Genomic DNA, 24,547 nt, shown 5'->3' on the forward strand with positions numbered 1-24,547 from the left:
CCTTGTGTTCAGTGTGATCTGCGCTGAACAGATGTATCTTCTTCTGTAACCAACTCTGTTTGGCAGATCTTCTTATCTCAACGACAACGTTAAGCAGAGAGCTGGAGCCAGCTCCAAATTAGCAAGAGTTTTGACTGCTGTGAAGTTTCATGACAACGTTAGAATTGGACCTTAGAAAGTAACAGAATACACACAGGGTTTCTAGGGTAATTTATCCACATGCACGTAAGCGGGAACCCACCCCGTCCCAGCTGCTGTCCGGCTGCGCGCTCGATGCGGATCGCTCTGCGCGCTGCCCAGGCTGATAAAGGATGCTCGCTTTCTGAGACTCCAGAACGAGTCTTGTAACAGCCAGCTCTGCCTGGAACAGGCAAGTTTTAAGTTCCAAACCTTAAAACCCGTCAGAGCCCCAGCAGCAGCCACCCCGACCCTCCTTCCCCTCGGATCCCCCCGTGTTTCGCAGGGGAGTCACCGGGTGCCCCCGCCCGGCTGCGGGAGCGGGGCTCCCCCCTCCCCTGGGGGCAGCCATACCCGCATCGTCGGCGATGAGCTTCAGGACCTCTTCGTCCGGGACGAACCTGACCTGGAGGGCTACCCCGCTCTCGCCCACCCGGCTCATGGCGCGGCCCGGGCGCCGCGGCCACAGGGCGGGACTTCCGGGAGGCGGGGTGGGCGGGACTTCCGCTGCGCGCGCCGCCGCCGGTGGGGGGGTGGGGCTCGTTGCCGTGGCGACGGGAGCGTGGGCCCGCCCGGCCCCGCCCCCCGGGCAGGGACACAGGGGGACAGAGAAACACACAGACAGGGACAGGGAGTAACAGACACACAGACAGGGACAGAGAGGCAGAGTGTGGTAAATATATAGAGACAGACACACACACACAGAGACTGACAGAGGCAGAGAGACAGACATACGGAGAGTGACACACACAGATACACAGACAAGACAGACACACAGACAGACACTGACGCATAGAATCACACTTCACAACTCAGCAGAGCTATAGAGCAGGTATGCGTATTGCCAGCAGCTATTTTCATCACAATTAGTTCACTAAAAGGGTGTTACTATTATAGTTATTTCCAGGAGCTTATAATCGCAAGTCCACTCTTCGCCTTAGCCGAGTTGGCTGTTTCAAACCACACAACCGGTTAGCCTTGGGTAGTCTTCTTGTGTCCCTGAAGCACAGCTGCACAGCTCCAGCCTGAGTACCCTACTGAGTTCCTGAGAACACGTTCTTGTTTTGAAGAATGCCTTCAATTCTTGTTACTGAATGCCTCTGCTGGTTAACCCTTTATTCCCTGTTTCAACACAGATACACAGACAAAATAGACACACACACAGAGACAAGACACACAGACAAGACAGACACACGAGACAGACACATGGATGAGACAGAAAAGAGACAGAAACCTCCCCACACTCCTCCTGGGACACCCCCACCCTCCTGGGGTAGAGGAACCCCTGCTCTGCTGCTCAGTTTCACACACCACCACCACCCCCCTCAAAGGCAACCACCACTAAAATTCTCTGAAACAGTTCACAAAGCATGCATTTCTGTTCAGAAACAGCACAATATTTATTTAACATCTTTATATATTTTTATATATATATAATTTTTTTTCTGCATTGCAGATTGTGTCAAGTTTTATACATCTCTATTTACAACCATTTAAAATAATTATATTTCATCTCTGGCAGGTATTTACAAAGTCAATAGTAACTACATTTCACATTTCAACAACAGCCAACAGCATTAACCAGCTCAGTAAGACAGTTAGGATAATGGCTTACATGCACCAATTACATGATCTTCAGTACGTGCCATCTTCAGGGCTGAGAATGAAGATTTTTCCCCGGTTCCAGGTGAAAGGACGTCGTACAGCAGAGGTCGTGGTTATTAAAAACCCATTTGGTTTAGTCCTTCACCAGTACCGAACGCAGAACGCCTGGGGTTCCCATCAGCAGACAGGGCTATCCCAGTGAAGAGGGGCTCACACCACCAGCCCATGTCCTTTTCCTCGCCCGTTTGTCCACAAGAAGCGGGCTGCTTGCTGCTTACGCTCCTTCTATGACAGAGATAAGATTACAGAATGCTAAAGTAGTAAAAAATCCTCAGAAACCGTAGCTCAGAGAAACAAACCTGGTATGACAGAAAAAAGTAGGAAAATAATCTTTTAACCTTTGCAGAATGTTTCTTTTTTTGCTAGTAAAATTGACGGCATATCCTGTATTCTTACAAGGACAAAAACAGATCAAAAGAGTCATTGTAAAGTACACGAATTACAAATTTAAAAAATGCAGCATGGGGTACCTCAATTTACTTGTTGGGGATTTTTTAATAGCAAATAAAAGCTACCATAGTAAATCTAGAATGTATTAAAAGCATCCGATTTAATTATTAAAAATCTTTATTAGCTTTTTCCTGGAATCTTCGTTATGGAAAAAATGTTAAATGACTCCATTTTATTTACTCATACCGTATTTTTTCCATAAATAACCAGCTAGCAATATCCATCCCAAAACTAGTCACTATTTTCAAGAAAACAGAAAGAAGACTTGTTTCAAAGTAATCATTGAACACTGGCACACAAAAAACACAGACACACCCCAGTACTAGGAATCTACTGATACTTTGACAAGTTGGTTTATCCTGAGTGATTGTTAACTCACATCTACTGTATACTTGAAGCCACAGTTTTTACTACTTGCATTTTTCATAAACTAGTAACATGAAAATCTAGCACAACAATAACAACTGCCCAAACAGAAAGAACAGTGTCAATAGCTAGTATTTATGTCACTCCCAAGTCCTCCTAATTTTAGAACAAACGTTAAAAATTTACTTCATTTATACTGTTTTTCTGTTTTGTGATCAGTTCTGGGGAGGATGAGGACTCAAACACACAGGATCCACTACCTATTTGTAAGGAAGTTTCCATGACAAAGCACCATAGGTTCACTTTACTAGGAGACACTCCCAAATAGAAATCTCCTCTGATTATTTTACCTTCTAAAACCAAAAACCCATGTGAATTCTATAGCACTTTTTAGTGAGTGATTAATCATCTTTTCAGGTCAAAATTTAAATTGCTTCAAAGAGTTCTATCAGAATACAAAGATACTCAGGCTCTAAATTGCTTACACCTGACTTACTGTAAAATGCTGGGAGCTCACAACCAAGTTAATAAAACTTGATCTCATCACTTTGCTCATTATGCACAAGCTAAAACGTAGGGCAAGGTTTTACTGTACAAAGTTTTATTATACATCTGTTCCCATCAACAGCCCCCTCAGGGATAGCTTAGTAATCCTTTATGACAGGAGAGAGAAATTATGGACCCACTTTAAATTCATTTGGCCCCTCAAATGCTACCTTTGGTAAAATCTGATGAACACTAAAAAAAAAAATAAAAATCATTAGGAGAGGGTGGCAGCCTAGAGAAAAATAAATAAAAGAATGGAAGAAAAAAAAAATTATTTTTTTCATTAAATCTCAAGTACAGGCAAACAACACGAGACAGATTTTTACTACATCCACTTCTGGAAACCATAAGGTACCCTTAGACTTCCATAACTTGCTTATGAACTTTAAACGTCACAGGCCTTGACACTTGCCAAACTTAATAGGCAGGTTTACCCGAAATGGCTAGCTGTTATGTTTTGAAATCTTGTTCCAAGATTGTTTTATCTTAAATAAAATCTCCTAATGACTATGTGGAAATCCCCATACATATCAGTCTTGCAAAATCCACTCACTAGCTGTTTTCAGGAACTACTGACAAATCTAGTTGCTCACAGCTCTCTGTCATCTTCCACCGCAGGTGGAAGAGGCAGGTGAGTATTTTGGCTCTTCAGCTGGTCATAACATGCACATTTTGATAAGACTGATATGTGTATTCACTAACGCAACACTCATGTCAAGATCTGTTGACCCTGAACGACCTACAGAAAAGCTTTCCACAGTGAAGCTTATCCACGTGCCACAGGAAAACAAACTATAAAGTAAGTAAGAGTGATTAAGGCTGATAGGTTAGAAACAAACAGCATTTAAAATACTGAAGGAAATGTCAAATATTGAATAGTTTTATATAAACCAAGATTGCAAAGCAAGTACAGAGGACGTGTCTTCTTTTCTTACTATGCTTGGAAAGAAGCGATCTTTTGCAATTAGTCCTGCAAGTATCCTAACAGAGAAATTTAAATAAAGTAAAAAAGGGTCAAGATTACTCTGATGCAAACTACTCCTATAACGTAATTTTTGTTAAAAATTAGACCTAGTTAATGGCTTTAATGCTATATTAAACATGCCAAGGTAGCAGTATCTTTGGCAATGAGCAAATTGTAGAATTAAAGGATGAGACTATTAAATTAACTAACATTAGAAACATTTTGGTTTTGTGTGCAGTACATACATCTCATTCAAACATGTTCCATTACATTTTCCACACCTCTTCCAGGATGATTAGTACACTACCTAGTCTGTACTGCTTGATTTTTATGATTTTACTCAGAAAGTTATTCTTGGATCTCACTTAGTATTCAAATTAATTTAAATTTTTAAGCCAAGATAAACAAAAATTTCTGTTTGCGACTGAAGTTAAAATGCTGAACACTAAACAGAGAGAGCCACTGGTTCATGGCAAGATAGGGCAAGTTTAAACTCTTAGGTTAAAATACAGCCATAGCATAGAATTATCTATTCCAAAATTTATTTTTTTTTTCAAAATATAACTCTCTGAACATGTTATACGTTAAATATTAAAGAAAATTTCCCTGGAGCTAAAATTTTCCAAGAACACCAATAATCTTCATTAAAGAAGTAAAACAAACCACACAGTTATCTGGAGACAAAAACCAGTTAAGAGTTGGGGTCACCTTACTACAGAGTAGCTTTACCACCATTAAGATGCAGGTTTTCCCCTTAATCTCGAAAAATATGTTCATATTTACATACAGTACACACACAGTTGAGGCAATTGATTGTCAACACGTGACAAATGTATGTACCTACCCACACACAAGTAAACCTCACATGGTGAGAAAAAACTCTGTCCCAGTAAACTCCAGTATTCATAAGTAGTGCAAATAAATACTTTGTCAGAAAACAATGGTTTTTTTCTCACTATTTTGATGTTAAACCAGATAATTTTAATTATGTTAGAGCTAGCAGGAGTATGTTGGAAACGTATTTAAGACCAACAGTCTTGCAAACTACAAGTACTAGATCTAACGGTTACTGGCTGCAATGTGATGTTCAGCATTACAGAATGAAATATGCTGTTAAAAAGTCTTTCCCAAACTCACATCAGAAAGGGTGTCCACAGAAATCTGCATTTAAAATGGACAGTGACATACAAAGTCTCCAAGTGAAAACTAAAAGGATAATACAGCTATTTAAACTTTCATCTTGCCACATTCATCTTAATAGGTATTTTTACTTCATCACTTTGCTGCCTGCGGGATGAAAAAATGGCTCATCACTTAACCAAAAAGCTGATCACAACAAACCCCCCGAAAAGAATAATCAAGCTGGAGTTAGCAATCCCAACATTTTGTTTTCTTAAATTTATAAAGCCCAACAAAAATGAGTTGCAAACTGACAGCATATTGTGATGCGGTAAAACATTGTTTCAAGGAATAATTCATTTATCCCTACTTAAATGTGTATATATACATCAAAATACAGTACCCACACTTCCTCACCTAAGAATTACATGTATGTGAGAGCAAGTGCACATACACAGGGGGAAAACTGCAGTGTTCTGGTTTTTGACCTTCTTTTATAATGCTGCAGTTGCACTGAAACGCTGCAGAAATCTCAATCTAGGGCCTCATGGCAAGTACCAAATGTCCTAAAACAAGAGTCAACAGAGTAAATTCAGGATAAAGAGATTCAAGTCTAAATATCTGACACAGGTTTCAGAAAATTTAAGAACGTTTTGTACTTTGTGGAGTACTTAGCATGTATAATCAGAAAGCCAGCAGATTGTTCCCCAACCCATATCTCAAAGACTTCTAATTTTAATTCTGCCACAGTACTTTGAAGTGTACTGAACTTCAGTGTATAAAGTTTTGCGATGACCTTAACGCACCCTGGCACAGTGCGAGACACAACTAGAAGCACTAACAATAACCACAACACACAGCACTGGCAAAGCCTGTTATTACAGCTGGTTTGGAGATACTGGTGATGATTCATTTTGTTAAGACAGATGCTGAACAGTACTTGTCTGAAAACTGACAAAACAAGCTCCCACAACTGTAACACTGCACTAATAGGGTAATTTTTGAGAACTTATAGATATGCCACATCAGTACATAGCAAAAAATAATTTTCTTTTACAAGGATAAATTTGAACTCTTATAAAAGTCTTATATGGGGTAGGTATATATTCACAAACCAAAATACAATGGATGAATTAACAAAAGGCACATAATCAAAATGAGAACCATAAAAAATATCTTGAAAGGTAGTTTGACTGAAGTTTTAACCAACTTGAATTTATGCACATACATTTGACTTCTCTATCTGATGTGACTGAGCAGTTTCCCTTTTCCTGAAATAGTTTAATAGTATGGGACCTCACACATAAGCAAATACATATTAAAAACAAAAAGGGAGGAGGTGTGTAAAATTTGGCCTGATGCCAATTTCAGTGTCTAAAACTTCTGATGGAATGCTTTTAACGGCAAATATAGAAAGCAAAGAACCTTGCTAATAAACAACTCTACCTTTTAAAATACTAAAATAAAGTAATTCTTAGAAAATCAGCTGATTTTTTCTTTCCCAAAGATTTAAGCAAATTAATCGGTCCTTTTCAATTTACAGTGATGGCTTTTGATAGAACTTCCTTTGTGATAATCTCTACAAAACATAAACTTTGTACTTTCAGCCAAGACTTAAGAATTGTTTCCACTGGCAGAAATTTGTAAAATAAAGAGTTTAAACATATGCAGCTTTTGACAGAAAATGCCTCATAGCTTAACCTCAGCTTTGCCTCAGTCCCATCTGTGGGTGACTGGTAGTCCTCTAAAGATTAACTTCCGTTTAGAAACTGTAAGGTTTTCTTTCTGATGATGATTCCATTTACTCTTTAACTGAATTTCTGCATCAGTACAGATGCCATTTAATTCACTTTATGAATGTAAGATATGAAGACTACACTACCAAAGTGACTTGTCAAAACACAAAAAAACCCTTCAAATATTTAAATGAACTTTAATGTAAATTTGAAAAAAAGTTGTTTGAAATAAAGCTTCAAAAGAAAAAACCCATGCCAAAACCAACTACCAGCAATGCAACACCATGTCACTGTCCTGAATTTCTTAAAGACTATCACTCAAAGATAGCCTGCTCTTTATAGCTGCTTGTGTGCATCCTTCACAGTGACAGTGAAACCAAAGGGCCCACATAAAGATCGTAACTCTTTCCTGTGGGTTTACAATTCGTAAACATCCAGGATACCATACATGATTTAAGCATAGAGGATGAACTTTCCCCTTTTCTCTCTAGCAATCCAAAAAGAGAGAGAGAGAGATGGAGAGCGAATGACAAGCATTCTCTTGTGTAACCAGAAATGTGCTTCTAAGCAGTGCTCTTTTGCGTAAGTACCAGCCAGTGCCCACACACAATCACATACATTCAGGGCTTGGCTCAATGGCATGAGTTCTGAATTTTCTAGAGTAGGGCCAATCCACTAAAACAACAGTTAAAAAACCTCAATGGATTATATACACCAAGGCAATGAAGTGCGATCCTTCTAGAAAAAAAGGACTGTCCGTACCCTTTGTGCAAACGGTGTTTCTACAAAAGCATTTCACATTGTAACTTCGGTGTTTCTAGCAAACTATTGTCTCTATCCCTGAGACAGCAAGCCCCTCAAGAGTACAGTCTGTCTGAACTACGGGATTCTTCCAATGACTCCACAAGTGAATTCAGGGACACTGAGATAGCAGCTGAGAGGGGCAAGGTTGTCCAATAGCCATGATACCATAAAAAGCAGCCTGAGAAATACTCTTTACCCGAATACACCTTTCAATTCAGTGATCAGCACCTCACAAGAACAACAAGAATGGAGCAGAGCTAGCCATTAGTTCCTGGGAAAGTAATGTTTCCCTCACACTTACAAACTAAATTTCTTTAACAACATGGTGTTCTCTAAATTTTAGACTATATGTAGAACAACCCTGTGCTCTGGAGGGGAAGACACGTAACATTACATATGGCTACAACGCCATTAGAAGTGCATTGTAACCTACATTATCTACTTACAATCCTCTCTCTGAAGGAAAACAACTTGTTAATATGCATGTCTTGGTTGCTGAACATCAAAAGCTTCTGGGATGAGAGACTAGGGGCAGGCAAGATAAATCTACCCTCATTTTAATCAAAAAAGTGCTGTAGGCAGCCAGGAGCAGCAATGACGATCCCCTCCCCAGAACTGATTGCACAGACTCAGAGAGGTCCAAAGTCACACTAGAATCTCTGAGGCACTCCTGGTTCTGAGAAAGAAGAGTCATGATCCAGTAGTCTTTGCAGTACTGTAGACCAAAAAAACAAACCCGTTTCTACTTCTTAACAAAGCCAAAGCATCATCTCATAGGGATCACATTCACCATTTCCGCCGGTGTCTCCAGTCTCACAGTGTTGAAATGGGACTGATCAGCCTACGATGGATTGCACATCACCCAAGGAGGAAGGAAGGCATGGAAAAAGGCATACAGTACATTATATACTGCTTCACAACCATGTTGACAAGGTGGAGAGGAGAATGAAGGTGAGGGAAGAATTATTGCTGTTTCAGTGATACAGTATGATAGCTAAACCAAATCAAACAAGATCACAACAGTCAGTATTTTCACACTGCGGGATGATGGTTCATATTTTGCCTAAGGGTGAACTTGCCTGGGGATTAAGGGAAAAGAGGGAGTCCTAAGGAAGGGGGTCAAAGTTACACCTGGGATATCAGCTGCATATTGAAACTTGGAGATCGAGACTGCTTGGTTAGGGGAGCTCCTGGGGGAAGGAGATCTTTACCTTCCCCAGTTTGGCCTAGTCGGTCCTCCTGTAGGCTGATAGTTGAAAACCGATTGGTGTTGCCAGCTGCTAGATTGGTAACACCCTCTGTACCAGCTCCAACACTGGATCCTGCCTGACTGCCATTCACATAGTCAAACGATTTACTGGAGGAAGCACTGGCGGTCCTGATCAGGCTCAGACTGCTGGCTTTTGGCACCACCTGCCCAGCAGGCAGGCTGAGGTGTTTCTTAGTAGGTGTCATCTCAATTACATCTGCACCAAGGTCAGTAGATTGATTCACATACTGTTTCCGAGCTACTGAATCTCGAGGGCTTTCATTGGACTTTGCTGCAGAAGAGGTTTCTTTATCCATAGCAGAACGACCACTTGCTGTTTTCCTTAAGCTGCTCTTCTGGGATACAGATGATGGAGGTTTAGTCCCAACTGGCTGGCTGCTGAGGGAAGCTCCTGATGAAAATCCTTCATCAGCGTCATTAAGGTTCACAGAGTCCTCTCTTCCATTTATACCTTCAGTATCTATTAAGAAAAAAGAAACAACCAAAAAAACCACATACCATCAGAACACACAGTAAGCATTCAAATTACATGAAGACAAAGATGCACACAGAATATCAAAACAAACCTCATTTCCTAATCCACCTCATTTGCACTTGCTTAAAAATTTCTGATTCTCAGCCAATTATTTTCCTGTCATGTGTAGCAGAACAACAAAATCTAACAATAAGTACTCCCTGAACTTAATTTGCCTTTCTTTTACATCACTTATTAGTTAGAATATCTCCTGAAATCTGACTATAAACAAGAAGAATTAGGCCCCATTTGTTTAATTTGTTTTCGCTCTGTCTGCAGGTATTGGTGCCCATCCTCTCCTACACATGGTTAAGGAATAAAAAAAAAAAAAAAAAAAAAAAAAAGCAAAAAAGCCTTTTGGACTACTTTGATCCTATTTTGAGGCAAGACCTAAGCATGTTCAGGAACTCTTCCTGTCAGAGCAGGCTCTGGTGAGCGCTCAGTAAGCTTTAGAATTAGGCTGTTTCCTAGACCAGTTATCATAAAGCTCCAGCAGAGGTAGATGGCTTTTGTTTTGTGTAGCTGGCCCTTCAAACAATTTGACTATACTTTCTGTTGGAGATTAACTTAATTTCTAGTTCTCTCTGCTCCAGAGCTCAGTCTCCCCTGCATTTCCACCAATTCTGCCTAGGTGCTTCCACCCTATCTGCTTTCATCTTAGCACCTAGATTTTTTGACAGAAAAAATAATCCTTGTATTAACAGAAATTTAACCTCTGAAACATATCCTGTTGTAGAAGCAACACCGTCCTTTTGCCTGGAATCTCAAAGAGAAGAAAAAGGTACTCAAGAGTTATTGTTTCAGTAGAATACTGAACAGCATTCAAATTTCAAAACTGAATATGGAGCTTGAGTTTTTGCTCCATATATCTCGTTTCAATGGGAAAAAGCCATAAGGTTTCACCATGTTAGTAAAAAATGGAGATATTCTGGCTATAAGAATTTATAAAAACTGTGAAGCCTAATTATTTGCAAAAAAATTCGCAAAGCCTGTGGGTCTGTCCCAGCTAAAGCCACTGTACTGCTCTACTGGCAGTTTGTTCAACCTAGCTTGCCATTAAGCAAACGTGTTTAAATCTCTTCTGTGGAATGGGTAAAAACGCTGATTCTTAGTGGAACACTTAGGGAGCATTTTACATTATGGCAAGCAGAACAGACACAAAATTTCACTGTTGTTGCCACCTCGATGTAGTATAGCCTGATCCAACTTCACATTTCTGAAGTGTAAAGCAAAAAGAAAACTTTACAGGGAGGTTTTATTATTCTGTTTTAAACTTTCAGTAAACTTTGCCTTGGAATTGCCTTTACTGTGCATCAGCTTACAAATCAGAGCATTCTTGAGTCTCTCTCAGAACAATGCAATGTGAGATTATTCTGTTTTCTGTAGTTATATTTGACTCGTTAGCTTCCCATAAGCAGGAACGTAATACAGTTCACATTACTGCAGCCTTCCTTTCTTGGTAAACACTTTAGTCTTGGAAAAGGAAGCTTCTTAAGTTTCAAGGGTATAAAGGGCGTATTACTTGCTTTAACTTCCTGGAACCATGTTTAAAATGTATCTTCTTTCCCCTCCTCCTGCCTACTCTGTTTGGTCAAACTAGGCCTTCATCTTCTCATTGAGACATAAGTACATTTTCTTATATCAGACAGTGTTGCATTTTATTCTCAATCCACCACATCTCCCTGCCCCCCCCGCCTCAATCTTCCCACACAATCGAAGATGCTAATAAAAATATGACGTAACTGGAACGTACTGAAAGTAAGAACACTTTTTCAATAAACCAACATTTATGGGTTTTTTATATAATCATGCAAAGCTGGATGAAAGCATGTTTGGTTACAAGCAGCAACAGCAGCAGCTGAACTCCCCTCTCAAGCCCTGCTTATTCAAACAAAAGACATGTAATTTGCAAGAAGGTATTTCCAGACAATACTGCTAAGCTTTTTATTATTACAAGAACAGTAGTTGTTTTCAAATTTTATGTTAAAGCATTGCTGGAGTAACAGGATGCTAAACCAGACAGTCCTATTTGGGACAGTGAAGCAGAGGAGTCACACTGATAAAGTGCCATTTTATCCACAGAATTTAAAGACAAGACTGAGAGGGGCTGTTGCAAGCTTTTGGATGCTGCAACTATTCAGAGGCCCAAGCAGCTCAGCAGTGCTTAAATGAAGAAGATAGAGAAGACAACATGCAAGAGAATTTCTGTCTAGTCAGATACATCTATCTACAGAAATTCTCAGTGACATTAAAGTAATTCAGCAAACATATTCTTTTCCCATTATATGTTATTTTCCCTCCAAAAACTGCCCTCAGAAACTATTTAAAAAGTCTTTCAGTCCTTATATACTCTGCTGGGGGGGGAACAGGATGAAGTCATTAAGTTTTCTTTTTTCCCCCCCCACAACAGACAAATAAGATAATTCAAAAAGAAAACAAAAACTAAAACCCTGCTCCTCCGAAGCACTCATCTACTGCAAGACCAGAAGAGAAGGACAGTGCAACCTGACAGGAATCATATCAACTGCACTACAGCGTGTATTCAGGACTCTGACTGTTCCTTACCAGAGTAAGTCTGTCGCCAACAGATTTGTTATTTGTGCTTACACATAATTAATCCTGCAGTTGTAGAAACAGCATTCTCTTCTGAACCAAAATAGTGCACATAACCACAGCTGCTACCACCTGGAAGCAGAATACCTTGTAAGGCATTACTGAGTCATTCTTGAAGTTTCCTGTTTTTTTCTGCTTACTGGGTCAAGACATTTGTCTGAAGAAGGGGTTTTATACAGCTTTTTGAAGTGACTTTTATTCTGTTTATCCTTTCCATATCTGAAGGTTGAAAGACACTAGAAATTATCAGTCTCTCATTATATTTATGAGAGGGAGTTTGTTAGCTGAAACTGTGTGAATCAGCATCAGTAAAATAACAAACCACTACACATACACACACACTTCTAGACTGATAATCCAAGCCAAACTCCATTCTTTGGCCTTCTCCCAGATGCTATCAACTGGCAGAATTCAGTTTGCCCAAACGTGTAATTATACATTGCTAACATTACAGAAGAAAAGGGCATTCAACCTACTCTATTGAAGTGAAGCATATGGAATGATGCCTTATCCAAGAACATGCCAAATTATATGGATGTTTTAAAACAAATTAAGACCAGAAGCCCATATCTTTATCAACTTCTTTCCCGCTTCCTGGCTCTTCCAGAAGGTTCTCTGCAGCTGAGTACTTCTCCATATCCTTCAGGTCATGCACATGCAAAGCTTAGTAAAACAGAGTAAGACCTACTGAACAACTGAATATAGAAGACAGGACTAGTTTACTGAGCATGCTCAAATTCACTATGCACCAATGAGTAGATTATAAACTCACACAAAACCTTTTTATGCTATCTTCCTCAAAAGTATGTAGTCTTTATTGTTTGATACCAAGTCTGATTATGGGTAAGGATTCTGTGATAACACTATATTAAATCTCAAATTTCTCCAGTTTGTTTCCAGAAGAACAAATCTGAAACCTATGTAGCTCATATCCATGTATAAATATTATTTACGATCAACTGATATGCTTATAGAAGCTGGAAATACCAAACGAATGTCCAGATAGAAGAGATGACTTAAGACAGAAGAACACTAGAAGATATGTTTAGCTAACTTTACAAGAAATTAATTTTCATCTCTGAGGAGAAATCATTATTCAAATTCAGTAATCAAAGTTACTTCTTTTATAACATAAAGATGAAGAAATTAATACATGAACTTAAGCAAAATAAATTTCTGCCAGCTACTCTATCTGCTATTCTTGGTTGCAGGGCAGACATATGAAGTCCTTCAGCATCTGCATGGACAGCGTGACTGAGAAAGAAAGCAATAATTGCTTTCAAAGTTTTCAGAAACATGGCAACCTGATCTCTTCTTGAAAACACAACTGCTTTTTTGGTACTTGTCTTTTGAGCAACCAGCTCATTCATGTGAGTGAGTTGTACATGTATGAATTTTCACTTGAAGGATGACTGGCAAATAAAAACATCAGTCGCTGTATATCCATCTTAGATCGGCTTGACTTAACAGGAAACTTCATTCTTGGAAATTTTAAAACAGCAGACTAACAAGACACTATTGTAACTAAGTTGTAGCCAAATCCATCTAGACACAGTCTTTATACTGTCTACTTTTCTGGGCTAGATTCATGTTCATCTGGTGCATTTTTTTCCTTCTGAATATTAGATTAAACATGCTCAGTAACAGAAAGTTTCCAAGCAATCCCAAAGCCCTTGGCTGTGACCCCTGTCAGTTTTTGTTGTTGCCTTTTTTTGCCATGCCAAGCAGTCTTTCACCACACAGATGCAAGCCCCAGGCCAGCCCACACGATAACAAAAGGTAGTACCTGACCTGATGTTAGGTATACAGGGGACGCGTGTATTGCAAAGAGAAGCTAATACACCCTGGGATAGCGGAAACACACACTAGAATGGAAAGAAGTTCTGCTTGGGGATAGGGAGCCAGGATCCTCCTCCAGCAACTGCCTCACTGACTTCTGCCTCCTCATCTCTGTCCTACCCTCTGTTGTGGCTGCTGCCAAGGTGGGCTCCGGGAAGCCATGCTCAGGGGTCCTGCGCATCAGCACCTCCCCCTCTTGCTCACGTTTGATCCCTAGGTCTGTGGAGCCGTGTTGGATCGGTGAGCCAGGTAAGCTTGAGTCAGCCTCGTTTGAGAAGTCAAAGCCATCTGGGATTCAACATATAACATTTTAGTGGTTTTCTGTTCCTTTCTTGGCATTCCAACCCAGGCAGGGAAATAGTTTTACGTGGACATGGAACAGACACAAAACACTACCCATGCTTAGTTAGAAGTTGCAAACATCCACAGGAAGGGACAGGTGGGCTGTACAGTAGAACAGAGACTAGCAAATGAATATAATGGCAACCACAGCAAAGACAAATGTGATCCAGAGTCCTGAAAACAGAAAACAGCTACTTGTTGTCCTGGATATCCTGATTCAGCTGAAGACCAGAGGTTACCACATCCTTTTGTACATGATACAGAGGAAAAAAAAGAAAGAGTACCACAAGGAAATACATAAACCTTGTTTTCAGATTTTTTTTATCCTCAGGGGTTTTTTTTAGGTTATTTTATCTTTACCTTCAGCAATTTATGCAGCTTTTTTAAATCTGTGTTTTATACGTGCAGCAACAAAGCTTTGTAAGTATGACAAAGTGATTTCAAAGCAAGCTTTTTGCTACATCTACACTGAAGATGCCATCATATCAAGGCTAAATATTACTACTGGGTTTTTTTTCCTTCATACAGTCAGGCACACTTCCATATGGCAGGCGTACTTTCTGAGTAAACATAAGGACTAATTCTAAGCTATCCAAAGCTACTTTGACATGGCCTCTCTCTAAACTGGGCCACATGATGGTAGGAGCATGATGTTCAGCTTCTCCCTCTCGCACTGACTTCAGTAGCTTTAGGTAGCTGAAGCCCTGTCAAGGTCTGGATAATTTCATTCATTCCCTGTGCTGCTTATTATTGGAGGCAGTTGACTTTTAGTGTGGATTTAAGAAAGAACTCAAATTCCAAGCCAAATTCTACCCCTACAATTTTATGCTGTTTTACGCAGAGGATAAAACCAAAGAACTCTTATTGAACATTTTCCAACTTCTCCATTTTCTCACCTACCTCATGATTTATCACCAAATCAAAACAAAACAAACACCCCAAACGTTCATGTTCATGCAGTGCTCTGAAGATGTAAAATACTATACATTGTTATGGAGTTATCACTTTTCAAAACCAAACAAACAACACCCAACCCCGAACCCCCGACTGTTCTGCAAACATTCAAACTCAGAAGCCAGATTACAATGATGATGATGAATACAATACACTACAGTATTTGGTCTTGACAGAGAAAGCTCACCTTCTCTCCTCCAGCGATGACGACGGATAGAAGCTGTTGTAATTGCAGTCCGAGAAATCCTCGGCACTGTCGGAGTAACTTCTACTTTCAGTACCTTCTGGCCTTCTTGTGATGCATCAGGAGCATCAAAGGGCAGTGAGTTCTTCATGGCATTTGCAACCTAAGATGAAAGTAAAACACTGTATTGCTGCTGTCCTTGATTGTCCTAATGGCAATATTAAAAGTCTTGCTGGATACAGAAAGGGAAGCTACCAGGAGCTATTAATTATGCCAGATCCCATTCAGATGGATGGCCCCTATCCCCAAGACGCACTGTTGATAACTGTTGAAAAGCTCATCACAAACCTATTCTCAAAATACAGCTCAATTTCCTCTGGGTTTTGAGAACATTTATTTTGTTCCATGTTGGCCACTTGTACTGCCATAAGACTAAGTCACAGGTCATGCCAATGCAAACAGCATTATGGCCTTGTTGCACAGGGGAGACAGGGTCGCCTTCTACAGCCCTCAAGCCTCAGCTTTGTTATTCCACAATAACTAAGTTGCCACACACAAAATGTGACTTCAAACTCAAAAAAAAAAAAAAAAGAAACCAGACTGAACACACCTTGACTTTCCAAAATCTTATTGACTTATATAACCAGCTGGGGTCCAGGTGGTGATTTGTTAACCGAAAACAATAAAGATATTATTGCTTTGGTAGGCAGGAGACCGTGGGCTACAGAAGGGAGGAGACTGCAGGACCCTGGATGCTACTAAGAGCTGTAGATAATAGTGCTAAAAACAGACTTTGCGAGGTTGGAAAACAAGAAAGCGTAACTGAACTATTTGTGCAAGAGGAAAAGCACTACCTCAACGAGGCAGGGATATAAAAGGGATTCCTTTTGCATAATAAAGGTCTTTGATCAACACTCGGAGTCCGTGCCTCAATATGTCACAACCAGCAATTCAAATTAGACACATTTGAAACTTAATGTCACAACTTCATCCATACATCTCCTCTGTTTCACAGACATCTGACTTCCTACATCCTCTTTACTCCCCCTCTAATGAAGACAGTGAATAGAATAAGAGGGTCAGATACATCTAGACTTAAAATAAAACTGCTAAGGAAAATGTAACGTGTTAATCTTTGTAAAATCCTACCTAGAACAGTCCCCACCATAATCTAGGCAGGCTCTTCTGCTTGTTGAACATTTTAACAGTTGGCCCTTCCTAACAGCACAAATTGTACTTCTGAGGACATAAGCATATGGAGATAAAAATCAATGCAACAGTAAAAATTTGAAATAATCTAAACAACCAGTTTGAGTCAGAGCCCTCCTCTGACAGGAAAAAAAACAAAACTGTGATCCTTCAGGATGCAAAAAAACTTGCTCACTATGTATAATGCAGCACTGCAAGGCAGGAAAACAAACAACCAGCACAATTCAGACTTGGCAAGCGAAATTTGCAACTATTGATGACAAAGGAAGGCTGGTTTCAGGCCAGACATCCACTCTTGCCTACCGGAAAAGAGCTCTAAAGAAAAGAACATCCAACAAAAGCAGTAAGTACATCAATAAAATACTCTGGATAAAGGTGCTGTCACAGTAAGAACTTGCTGATCCATGCCTCTTATATACTAGGCTAGGAAAGCCTATGTGTCTCTGCACTGTATTTCTGTCTGAAACAAGTGCAGAACTCTTGTGTTCAGAGGAAAAGACTGACTGGAACTGAGCTACTGCTCAGGTCCTGGCTAGCCTGGATGTAAATACTGAGGCTTGGTGATTAGTCTCCCTCTGTAGAAACTCCTCATTTTCACAATCAGGAAACCAATACCCAGTGTTTGTTAACAGAGATGCTTTTCCCAGAAAAAGCCATTCCCTTGCATTACTTCCTGCTGGTTCTAGTGCAATCTCAGGGCAAAAGTAAAAGAAGATCACTTCTACATTAGAGATCTCATAGCTTTCTAATGCTGCTATTTCAGCTTTTTTCCAAGTCCACTGGCAATACAAACCTATTTAAATAAGAGTAAAGATCTACTGTATTGTCAAGAACATTTCTCAGAGACACATCCAAACACAGAAACCGTTACGTTTTTCATTGTAACGATGACTGATCGTATTCCCATTATTATACAAATAGCTTGAATACAGATATCTAAAAATAATCCCAACATGGGGTTTGCCTGAAGAGTAAATGAACTTCAGAGTGTTTGCTGCAGTTACGAAATCCTAGGCAGAGGCTGAGCTTGAAAATTAATCTGAGATACTGCACAGACATTATTTTGTGCCAGTGGTGTTAAGTTTAAAATACAAAATTTTGTAATGCTACTAAATTATACGCATCTCCTGGAGAATGCAAAAAGGTGAAAGGACTCCAAACTTTGAAAAACTCAAATTCTTTAAATATGTAGCATGAAGCCAAGGACATGCAAGTTATTTTTTAAAAGTATGATTTCTTAAAGCTGCTTTTTAAAAATTGTAGTAAAAGGTAGGAATCAAGCCAATAACCAGTTGAGACGAGAACCCCACAGATGTGCCTGCAGGCATATGTGTGAAAAACCTAACAACTGGGGGTAGAGGAAAAATTGGTGCTGTCACGATGTCATCAACATCAGACAGTGGGATGAAGAAACAACAGTGGCTTCAGGAAAAAAAGCAAAGACATTCTAGAAGATTCTTACAATTAGAAGTAATCACTAAGGACAAACTGATTAAAAATTAACAATGAGAATTGAAAATTGTCATATCATCAACTGAATTAAGTTCCAGATCCTCCTACACACCTTTTAAATGTAGTTGTTTGCTAAAGTGGCCCAATTCAATAGATTCAATATTTAATTTAAAACTTTCATGCCAATGAAACAATGAGTCATTTCCAAAAGGAACCAACGATTATAATAATTCATTGGACACAAAGCACTTAAAATGCAGCAGTGTCAGAAAGCCTGTAGATAAATTTTACAGCCAATATTAATTCATCAAGAGAATAATTTTATGTAATTTATTGCAGAAATGAGGGATCTCTGGTTGCCACATAAAAAGATTTTTCCAAATCCATTCCTTTCTCAGTTACATTATGTAGCCATGAAATTTTACTGCTGTTATTTCAGGGGAGAACTAAAGGCTTCTAGCCACAATTCTTATGCAGAAACTGATACAACAGCCTCTTTTACCTTATTCTCCTTAATTTTCCCTCTTATTTTGATCCTCATTCCTACATCTGCCAAAAAATAAAATCCCTCCTTTCTTCCCTCCTTTCTGTCAACCTCCTCACCCTTCCCAATCATATCCACCTGCATCCAGCTCAGTTTCACCACTTTCCCCATTACTTTCTTATGACCAGAAGAGCAAGTACAGTGGAAAACGGGAAAAACTACCATCAATGAGAAAAACTCCATTCTACTGCTCTTCCCCAAAAGAAGGTAAAGATTAAGAACTGTGTGTGACTTGATCAATCAAAATCTGATATTGACCGTGGAGATGGAGTTCCTTTTCATTTTCACAACCATCTTGTTTTTTCTACTCTTTTATCACTTAAACCACACAGCATGTTCTTAGTCCCACGGACGACCTAGCTGCAAAGAAAGCACCAGTGTCCTATGATACATAACCATTCAGTTAAGCTTTTTTGAATCACTCATCGGTGGCTTATGCCAGAACAACACAGACTGTGATACATGAGAAAAATCCTAGCTTTCAGCACCAATGAGTCCTTGGAGATCCCAACACCCTAGCTTAATACTCAAGTAGAACCAGCATGGTATAAATAGCTTTGTTGAAAACACCAGCTGTTAACAAACACTTGCATTTGGGAGTACAATAAATGGCCACCAATGTTTTCATCACTAGTCCACTCCAGAAACACAGCCAAACTCCTCTTAACCAAGACCATAAATTGCAATGGATTCTTACCAGCAGCGGCTGTGAGTAGAGCTCAAGCTGTGCTCTGTAAATTATGTCCTCCAATACCTCCTGGCCAAGATCCCATTGACCGTTATAGCTAAAAAGTAAAGACAGATATTTATCTTTCATATGTGATGCATTCAAACTTGTATTTTTTCTGCCCAAATCCACCTCTTCACTTTTTTGCTTATTTAGAAAGTTCATCAACTGCATGCACACACCAGCCCCTTCACTTCTTTTAAAAGTACAGATGAAGCGGGTTTTTTATTAATCCTACCAGTATAACAAAAAAGACATCATCTCCAAGAAAGACAAAGTTGATGCCATAAACAGGACAAACTTAAAGAATAAAAAAAAAATGGTCTCAAGATGTAAAGGTTAACACTACTAAGCAGAACTTAATTTCCATCAGAAATGGATTTTTGCTACCTCAGAAGCTCCTGACATTCAAGAGATCTGCATTTCATCAGGTTATCTTGGCATCCAAACTCCTTACATTTGCAAACAGAAAGTATCTGGTGGCAGTGGGCACTTGGGAAAAGATGAAGCCAGAAGTCTGCTGGGCCTTCACCATATAGTTTAATGCTGACAAAGATACTGTCAAATTATCAGTTGGCTAAGTGAGCAAGTAATGGGAAATGCACTAATCAAGTTATGAGCTTCTGATGAGTTTAACTACTTTTTTCACTCGTAAAATAACTAGCATTTATACTTTAATACATGTAAAACGAGACACTCCTCTTTATACAAAAGAACACCCACTTACATTGCATAATAGACACCTGTGAGCAGCTGCACCATGAATTCAGGGTCTAACACCACTCTACCACAGTGGTCTTTCCAGCGTTTCTCATGCTGCCGTGGAAATCCACTAACACACAGCCTGAAAAAACACACAGTTATAACAATATGTAAACCTCCTAAAGATTACAAATGTTGCTACATCACAGAGATTTTAGTTAATTTTCAAAATTTATTTTTCAAAAATAGGTACACGGTCCAGAACTTTATGTTGCTCTTCCAACCCTTAAAGCAGTTTTAAAACAGTGCCTTGAGATGTGGCTTGCTGATAATCAAGTGTTATTCTGATATAGCCATTAACACCATCTGTTTTCTTCAAATCATAACCAGCTTCCAAAGCACAAGGGTGCCAAGACATTCTCTGCTGCCAGCCACCAAGTAGGAGACTCCCCCAAATTCATTAACTGAAACCAACTTTCTTTAAAGGAATCATTTCAGTGGTGTAGAAGAGAAATATGTCATCTGCCACCTAATGTAAGGTGATTTACCTAAAGTTGGACAACACATATTGTATTCTGGAGAGAAGCTCTCAGCTGCCTTCTAAGAAAAATACTTCTGACCCTTGAAAAAGGGCCTGCTTTCCCATACACTGCATAGCATTGAGTTGCCGTAAAGAATAGAACCATTTGTTTGTAACTTTAGTATCTGAATCTTCATCATGGAAGCAACACATGGGCACTTATGCATAACAACTGCTGCGCTGCTTCAAAAACAACAAAAAAAATTCTTAGCCTGTGAAGTGTTCTCTCTTCTCTAGCCAAACAACAGATCTAGTTTTCAGATGCAGGAAAACGGAACACATTTGGCAAATTTAGCATAGCCACAACTAAAGTGAAGATGATGGAAGCATACCAAGAATTAACCCACTCCCACCAGAAAACATGGGTAAGAAAACAGGCTGTAATCTTAATCACATGTGCATGTTACTACAGAATATATGTTGTTAGAAGCTAGTCTGATCCTATTTTGCACATAATGCTTTTCTTTCATGGCAGTATTGTGCTGAAGCAAGCGAGCTAAATCAAAAAACATTTGAAAATGTTCCTCCATTTGGGAGTAGCAAGAGAGAGGAACTTATCTCATATTAGACAAAAAATGCTGGTAAAAACAGGCATATGGGACTATCAGCTATACTTGAGATTTTTCAGAACAAAAAGAAGGGAACTTTGCCAAACAGATGCTTCGAAGACTATTCAAAGTAGAAGGTTATATAAAGGGCATGTATAAGAGTTTGGGAAATCACACTACTGAATTCTCCAGAAACCGGGGTGTTATTATCGGGCAAAAAAGAAGGAATGAAAAGAGAAAAGTTTAAAAAAACCAAAAAAAACAAAAAGAAAAACAAACCACTAAACCCCAGAACACTGTGCAAGCACTGCATATAAATGATGCTCAGAGGCAAGACATTAATATTTCTAAGTAAAGGAAACTGGTGGTATTCCTCAGAGGAATTTTAAGCTGCCATACTGAAAAATGCCAGAAAGATATGTAAATCCAAAAAATGCAAATCAGGCTGAATAGTTGTGATTAATTCCCCAAAATTTGCTTTATTTTTCTTTCCAAACAGAAAGTTACATAACTAGAATAAAAGCTCATGCAGCAGTAAGATAACCCATGTCTTTTATCTGTATGCAAGCATAACTTCACACTTCCAATTAAGGTGCAAGACTGACCAAGAGTTAAATATTTTAAGTTATTAAACACAAGTAAGTTAATTCATTTTTTTTGCTGGATGAATGTTTAGAAGTCTAGATGCACGCTGCAAGATTGTTTCAAAGGCAAGTGTCTCACCTGGAACCCATCCTACAAAGTGATTGGTAAGAAGAGGCAGGCATATAGACAATAGCAGAATTGTAGCACAGCATAAGAAAGCTCAGCACCTCAAACCTGAAAAGAGATAAGAGTAAAACCTTGCATGGTTTAAATTCTTAGTAGTTCATCAGAATTTAACTCCAAAATTCTACAACTCACTCTCAAAAAATACCCTACAGGAAAAAGTCTCAGAAGTAAACAAACAAATCCTGAAATCCTCTTTCATTAGAGAACTCACTAACTTGAAACAGGCTACTGAAGGTTCAGTATTAAACATTTAACATTATTACTGAAAGCCACTAGTATATGAAGGAGCTACAGAAGAAATGGCATACAGCAAAATAGTTCAACAAAGTTGTAGGACTAGAGAAGTCTGCAGTGCATTCAAAACTATTTTATCAGTTTTCCCAAAGTTGGCTTGGGAAATTACACAGGTAATTCGGCTGTCACTAGGCAGTTCCTCTCATTCCTAATTCTGTCTATCCATCCATCTCCATTCCTCTTTTCCTGTGGAAAAAACAGTCACAGCCTCAGAGCCAAAGCAGAATTTTGTTACACTTTGAAGAAAATTTGAGTTGACAGACATTAACCCAAAGACATTCTCGATGGACACAGAAATGACAGAGAAATTACTCTCTTCTCAATTAAGTAGTAGAACATACCAACAACAAAAATACTATGCCTCAAGATTACCAAGACTGTTCTCTATATTTATTTCCGTGCACTTAATGCTGAGAAAGACTGAACACAATATTTGGTCTTAATGTTTAAGGACTTGACATCTGCCTAGTGAAGCACCTCTAACATTAGAATATATCCACCTACCGGTTCTGTGCAGTGAAGGTCTCTCTTTGAGGATGAAGATCACTGTAAACCACTCTGATGAGATCATGCTGACATAGAGCTCCTTCAGTTAAAGCCATGGATCCAATAGTAGAGGGCTAGGATTGCATGGTGGGAGAAGGAAGGAAGGAAGTAAGGAAGGAAGAGAAATCAAGGCATATGCAAAATGTTCCTGGAAGCATTAGAATTCCTAACCACCCAAGCCAAAAGACACATTTCTCTTGTGATGTATAAAAATTATGATTATTCTAGAATACAATAAATGTAAAAACATTACCTAATTTCATTATTATAAACAGCTTCCACACTTACAAGCAATAGAAAAAAAAAATAATTCAGATTTGGTTCTTACATATCCATTTATAGTTAAGTCCTAACTGCACAGACCTTTTGTACAGCAACAGTAGAGAAAAAAACATGATTCCAAGTCCAAACAATACTAAGGAGGATTTAGAAGAAAGACTTATACTAAAACGTAAGAGGCAAAACCCCACAGCTGCGACTAGAACCCAACTAACCCCTATTCAAAATGGGTACTGTCAGTAAAGACTCAATATTCACGTTCCTTTTCGTCTATTAATACTAATGCTATTGAATTTGATTACACTAATTGCTAGCTACTGACATTTGAAAACTTACTGCAACAAGATGCATCTAAAATGGCCTGTTGCATCAAATGGATCCAGTTTTCATTCCTCTAATAGATCCCATTCTAATTTACCACAGCAGCTCTTACCTCATGATATATCGAGGGCTTAGATAACGATGGGATAGTGAAAGATAAAACTTTGTTGTTTCCATCTTTGTCAGCTATTTCCTGCATGAAAAAAACCAAAACAAAACAAAAATCCAAGCAGAAGTAAGGAGACTGGACTTGGAACCATTTTCAGCTCTTGGAAGGCATTTAACAAATCAGAAGTTAGATGGCCTGACCTGATAAGACCATTAACACCATTAAAAACATATTTAAAAAGTGGTAAAGACTTCTATCACAGACTGTCTGGCAGAATCAGTCTGCAATACGTAAGTAAACAGCATTGGCTCCTCCAGCGCGACTTCATCAGAAACAAAAAAGAACAAAAATCTTTTCTAGCCCACTTTTACAATGTAACATTTATTTACAATAGAATTGCATAGTGGAGCTAGGCTAAACTCCAAGCCAAAAAGATACAGACACATGAGGACTGATGAGTCACTTACTGACAATGGGCAGTACTATATAATAAATGCATCACAGAGAAAAGGTGAAATCAAGGGGACTGGCAAAGTTTCTTGAGGCACTCTATCAGTTAAGAAACGCACAGCATGTTTTCTCAAAAGGTTGTCAAACTGGTCAGATTTTATAGTTGCTAGGCTACTACATAAGCAAAGGCAGCAGTTTTTAAAGCAACTATACCAAGAGCAATTACATAAGACTATATCACAAAAGGAGTTTCAAATCTGCCTTTTCATTTTGTACAACAAATTTCCAGTGAGCTCTAGTTGTTCCAGTTTATGTGAATACTTAGTCCAAGGTAGCATCATACTTGTAGTAGGCTTTAAGGATCACAATGGGATAACAGTTAATAGAATTTAGCAGAATGCAAAAGATTTATCTTTGTTTTTCACTTTAGAGTATCATGAAAAGAACCTGACTCCTTCAGTCTCAGAAAAAC

General features: G+C 39.0%; 1 protein-coding gene across 4 annotated transcripts in view; it reads right to left on the reverse strand.

Moving 5' to 3' along the window:
* The window catches only part of LOC138722560 (origin recognition complex subunit 2-like), a 74,755-nt gene that overhangs the window by 16,779 nt on the left and 33,429 nt on the right, over positions 1 to 24,547 (reverse strand). For 2 of the 4 annotated variants that reach the window (XR_011337726.1, XR_011337727.1), the window contains 9 exons: positions 23,629 to 23,709; positions 22,875 to 22,990; positions 22,029 to 22,124; positions 20,203 to 20,319; positions 19,446 to 19,533; positions 15,547 to 15,706; positions 14,184 to 14,351; positions 8,274 to 9,557; positions 1,553 to 2,067 (listed from right to left, as the gene is read on the reverse strand). Coding sequence is in view for 1 of the 4 variants with exons in the window: in XM_069860845.1 (XP_069716946.1) it covers positions 15,547 to 15,706; positions 19,446 to 19,533; positions 20,203 to 20,319; positions 22,029 to 22,124; positions 22,875 to 22,990; positions 23,629 to 23,709 (658 nt within the window). In the remaining 3 variants the exon portion in view is untranslated. Of the gene's footprint in view, positions 1 to 1,552; positions 2,068 to 8,273; positions 9,558 to 14,183; positions 14,352 to 15,546; positions 15,707 to 19,445; positions 19,534 to 20,202; positions 20,320 to 22,028; positions 22,125 to 22,874; positions 22,991 to 23,628; positions 23,710 to 24,547 lie in introns of those variants that run through there. The other 2 variants (XR_011337728.1, XM_069860845.1) reach the window with 2 other exon arrangements.

This window comes from Phaenicophaeus curvirostris, chromosome 7 (genome assembly GCF_032191515.1).
Source record: "Phaenicophaeus curvirostris isolate KB17595 chromosome 7, BPBGC_Pcur_1.0, whole genome shotgun sequence".
NCBI classification, from domain to species: domain Eukaryota; kingdom Metazoa; phylum Chordata; class Aves; order Cuculiformes; family Cuculidae; genus Phaenicophaeus; species Phaenicophaeus curvirostris.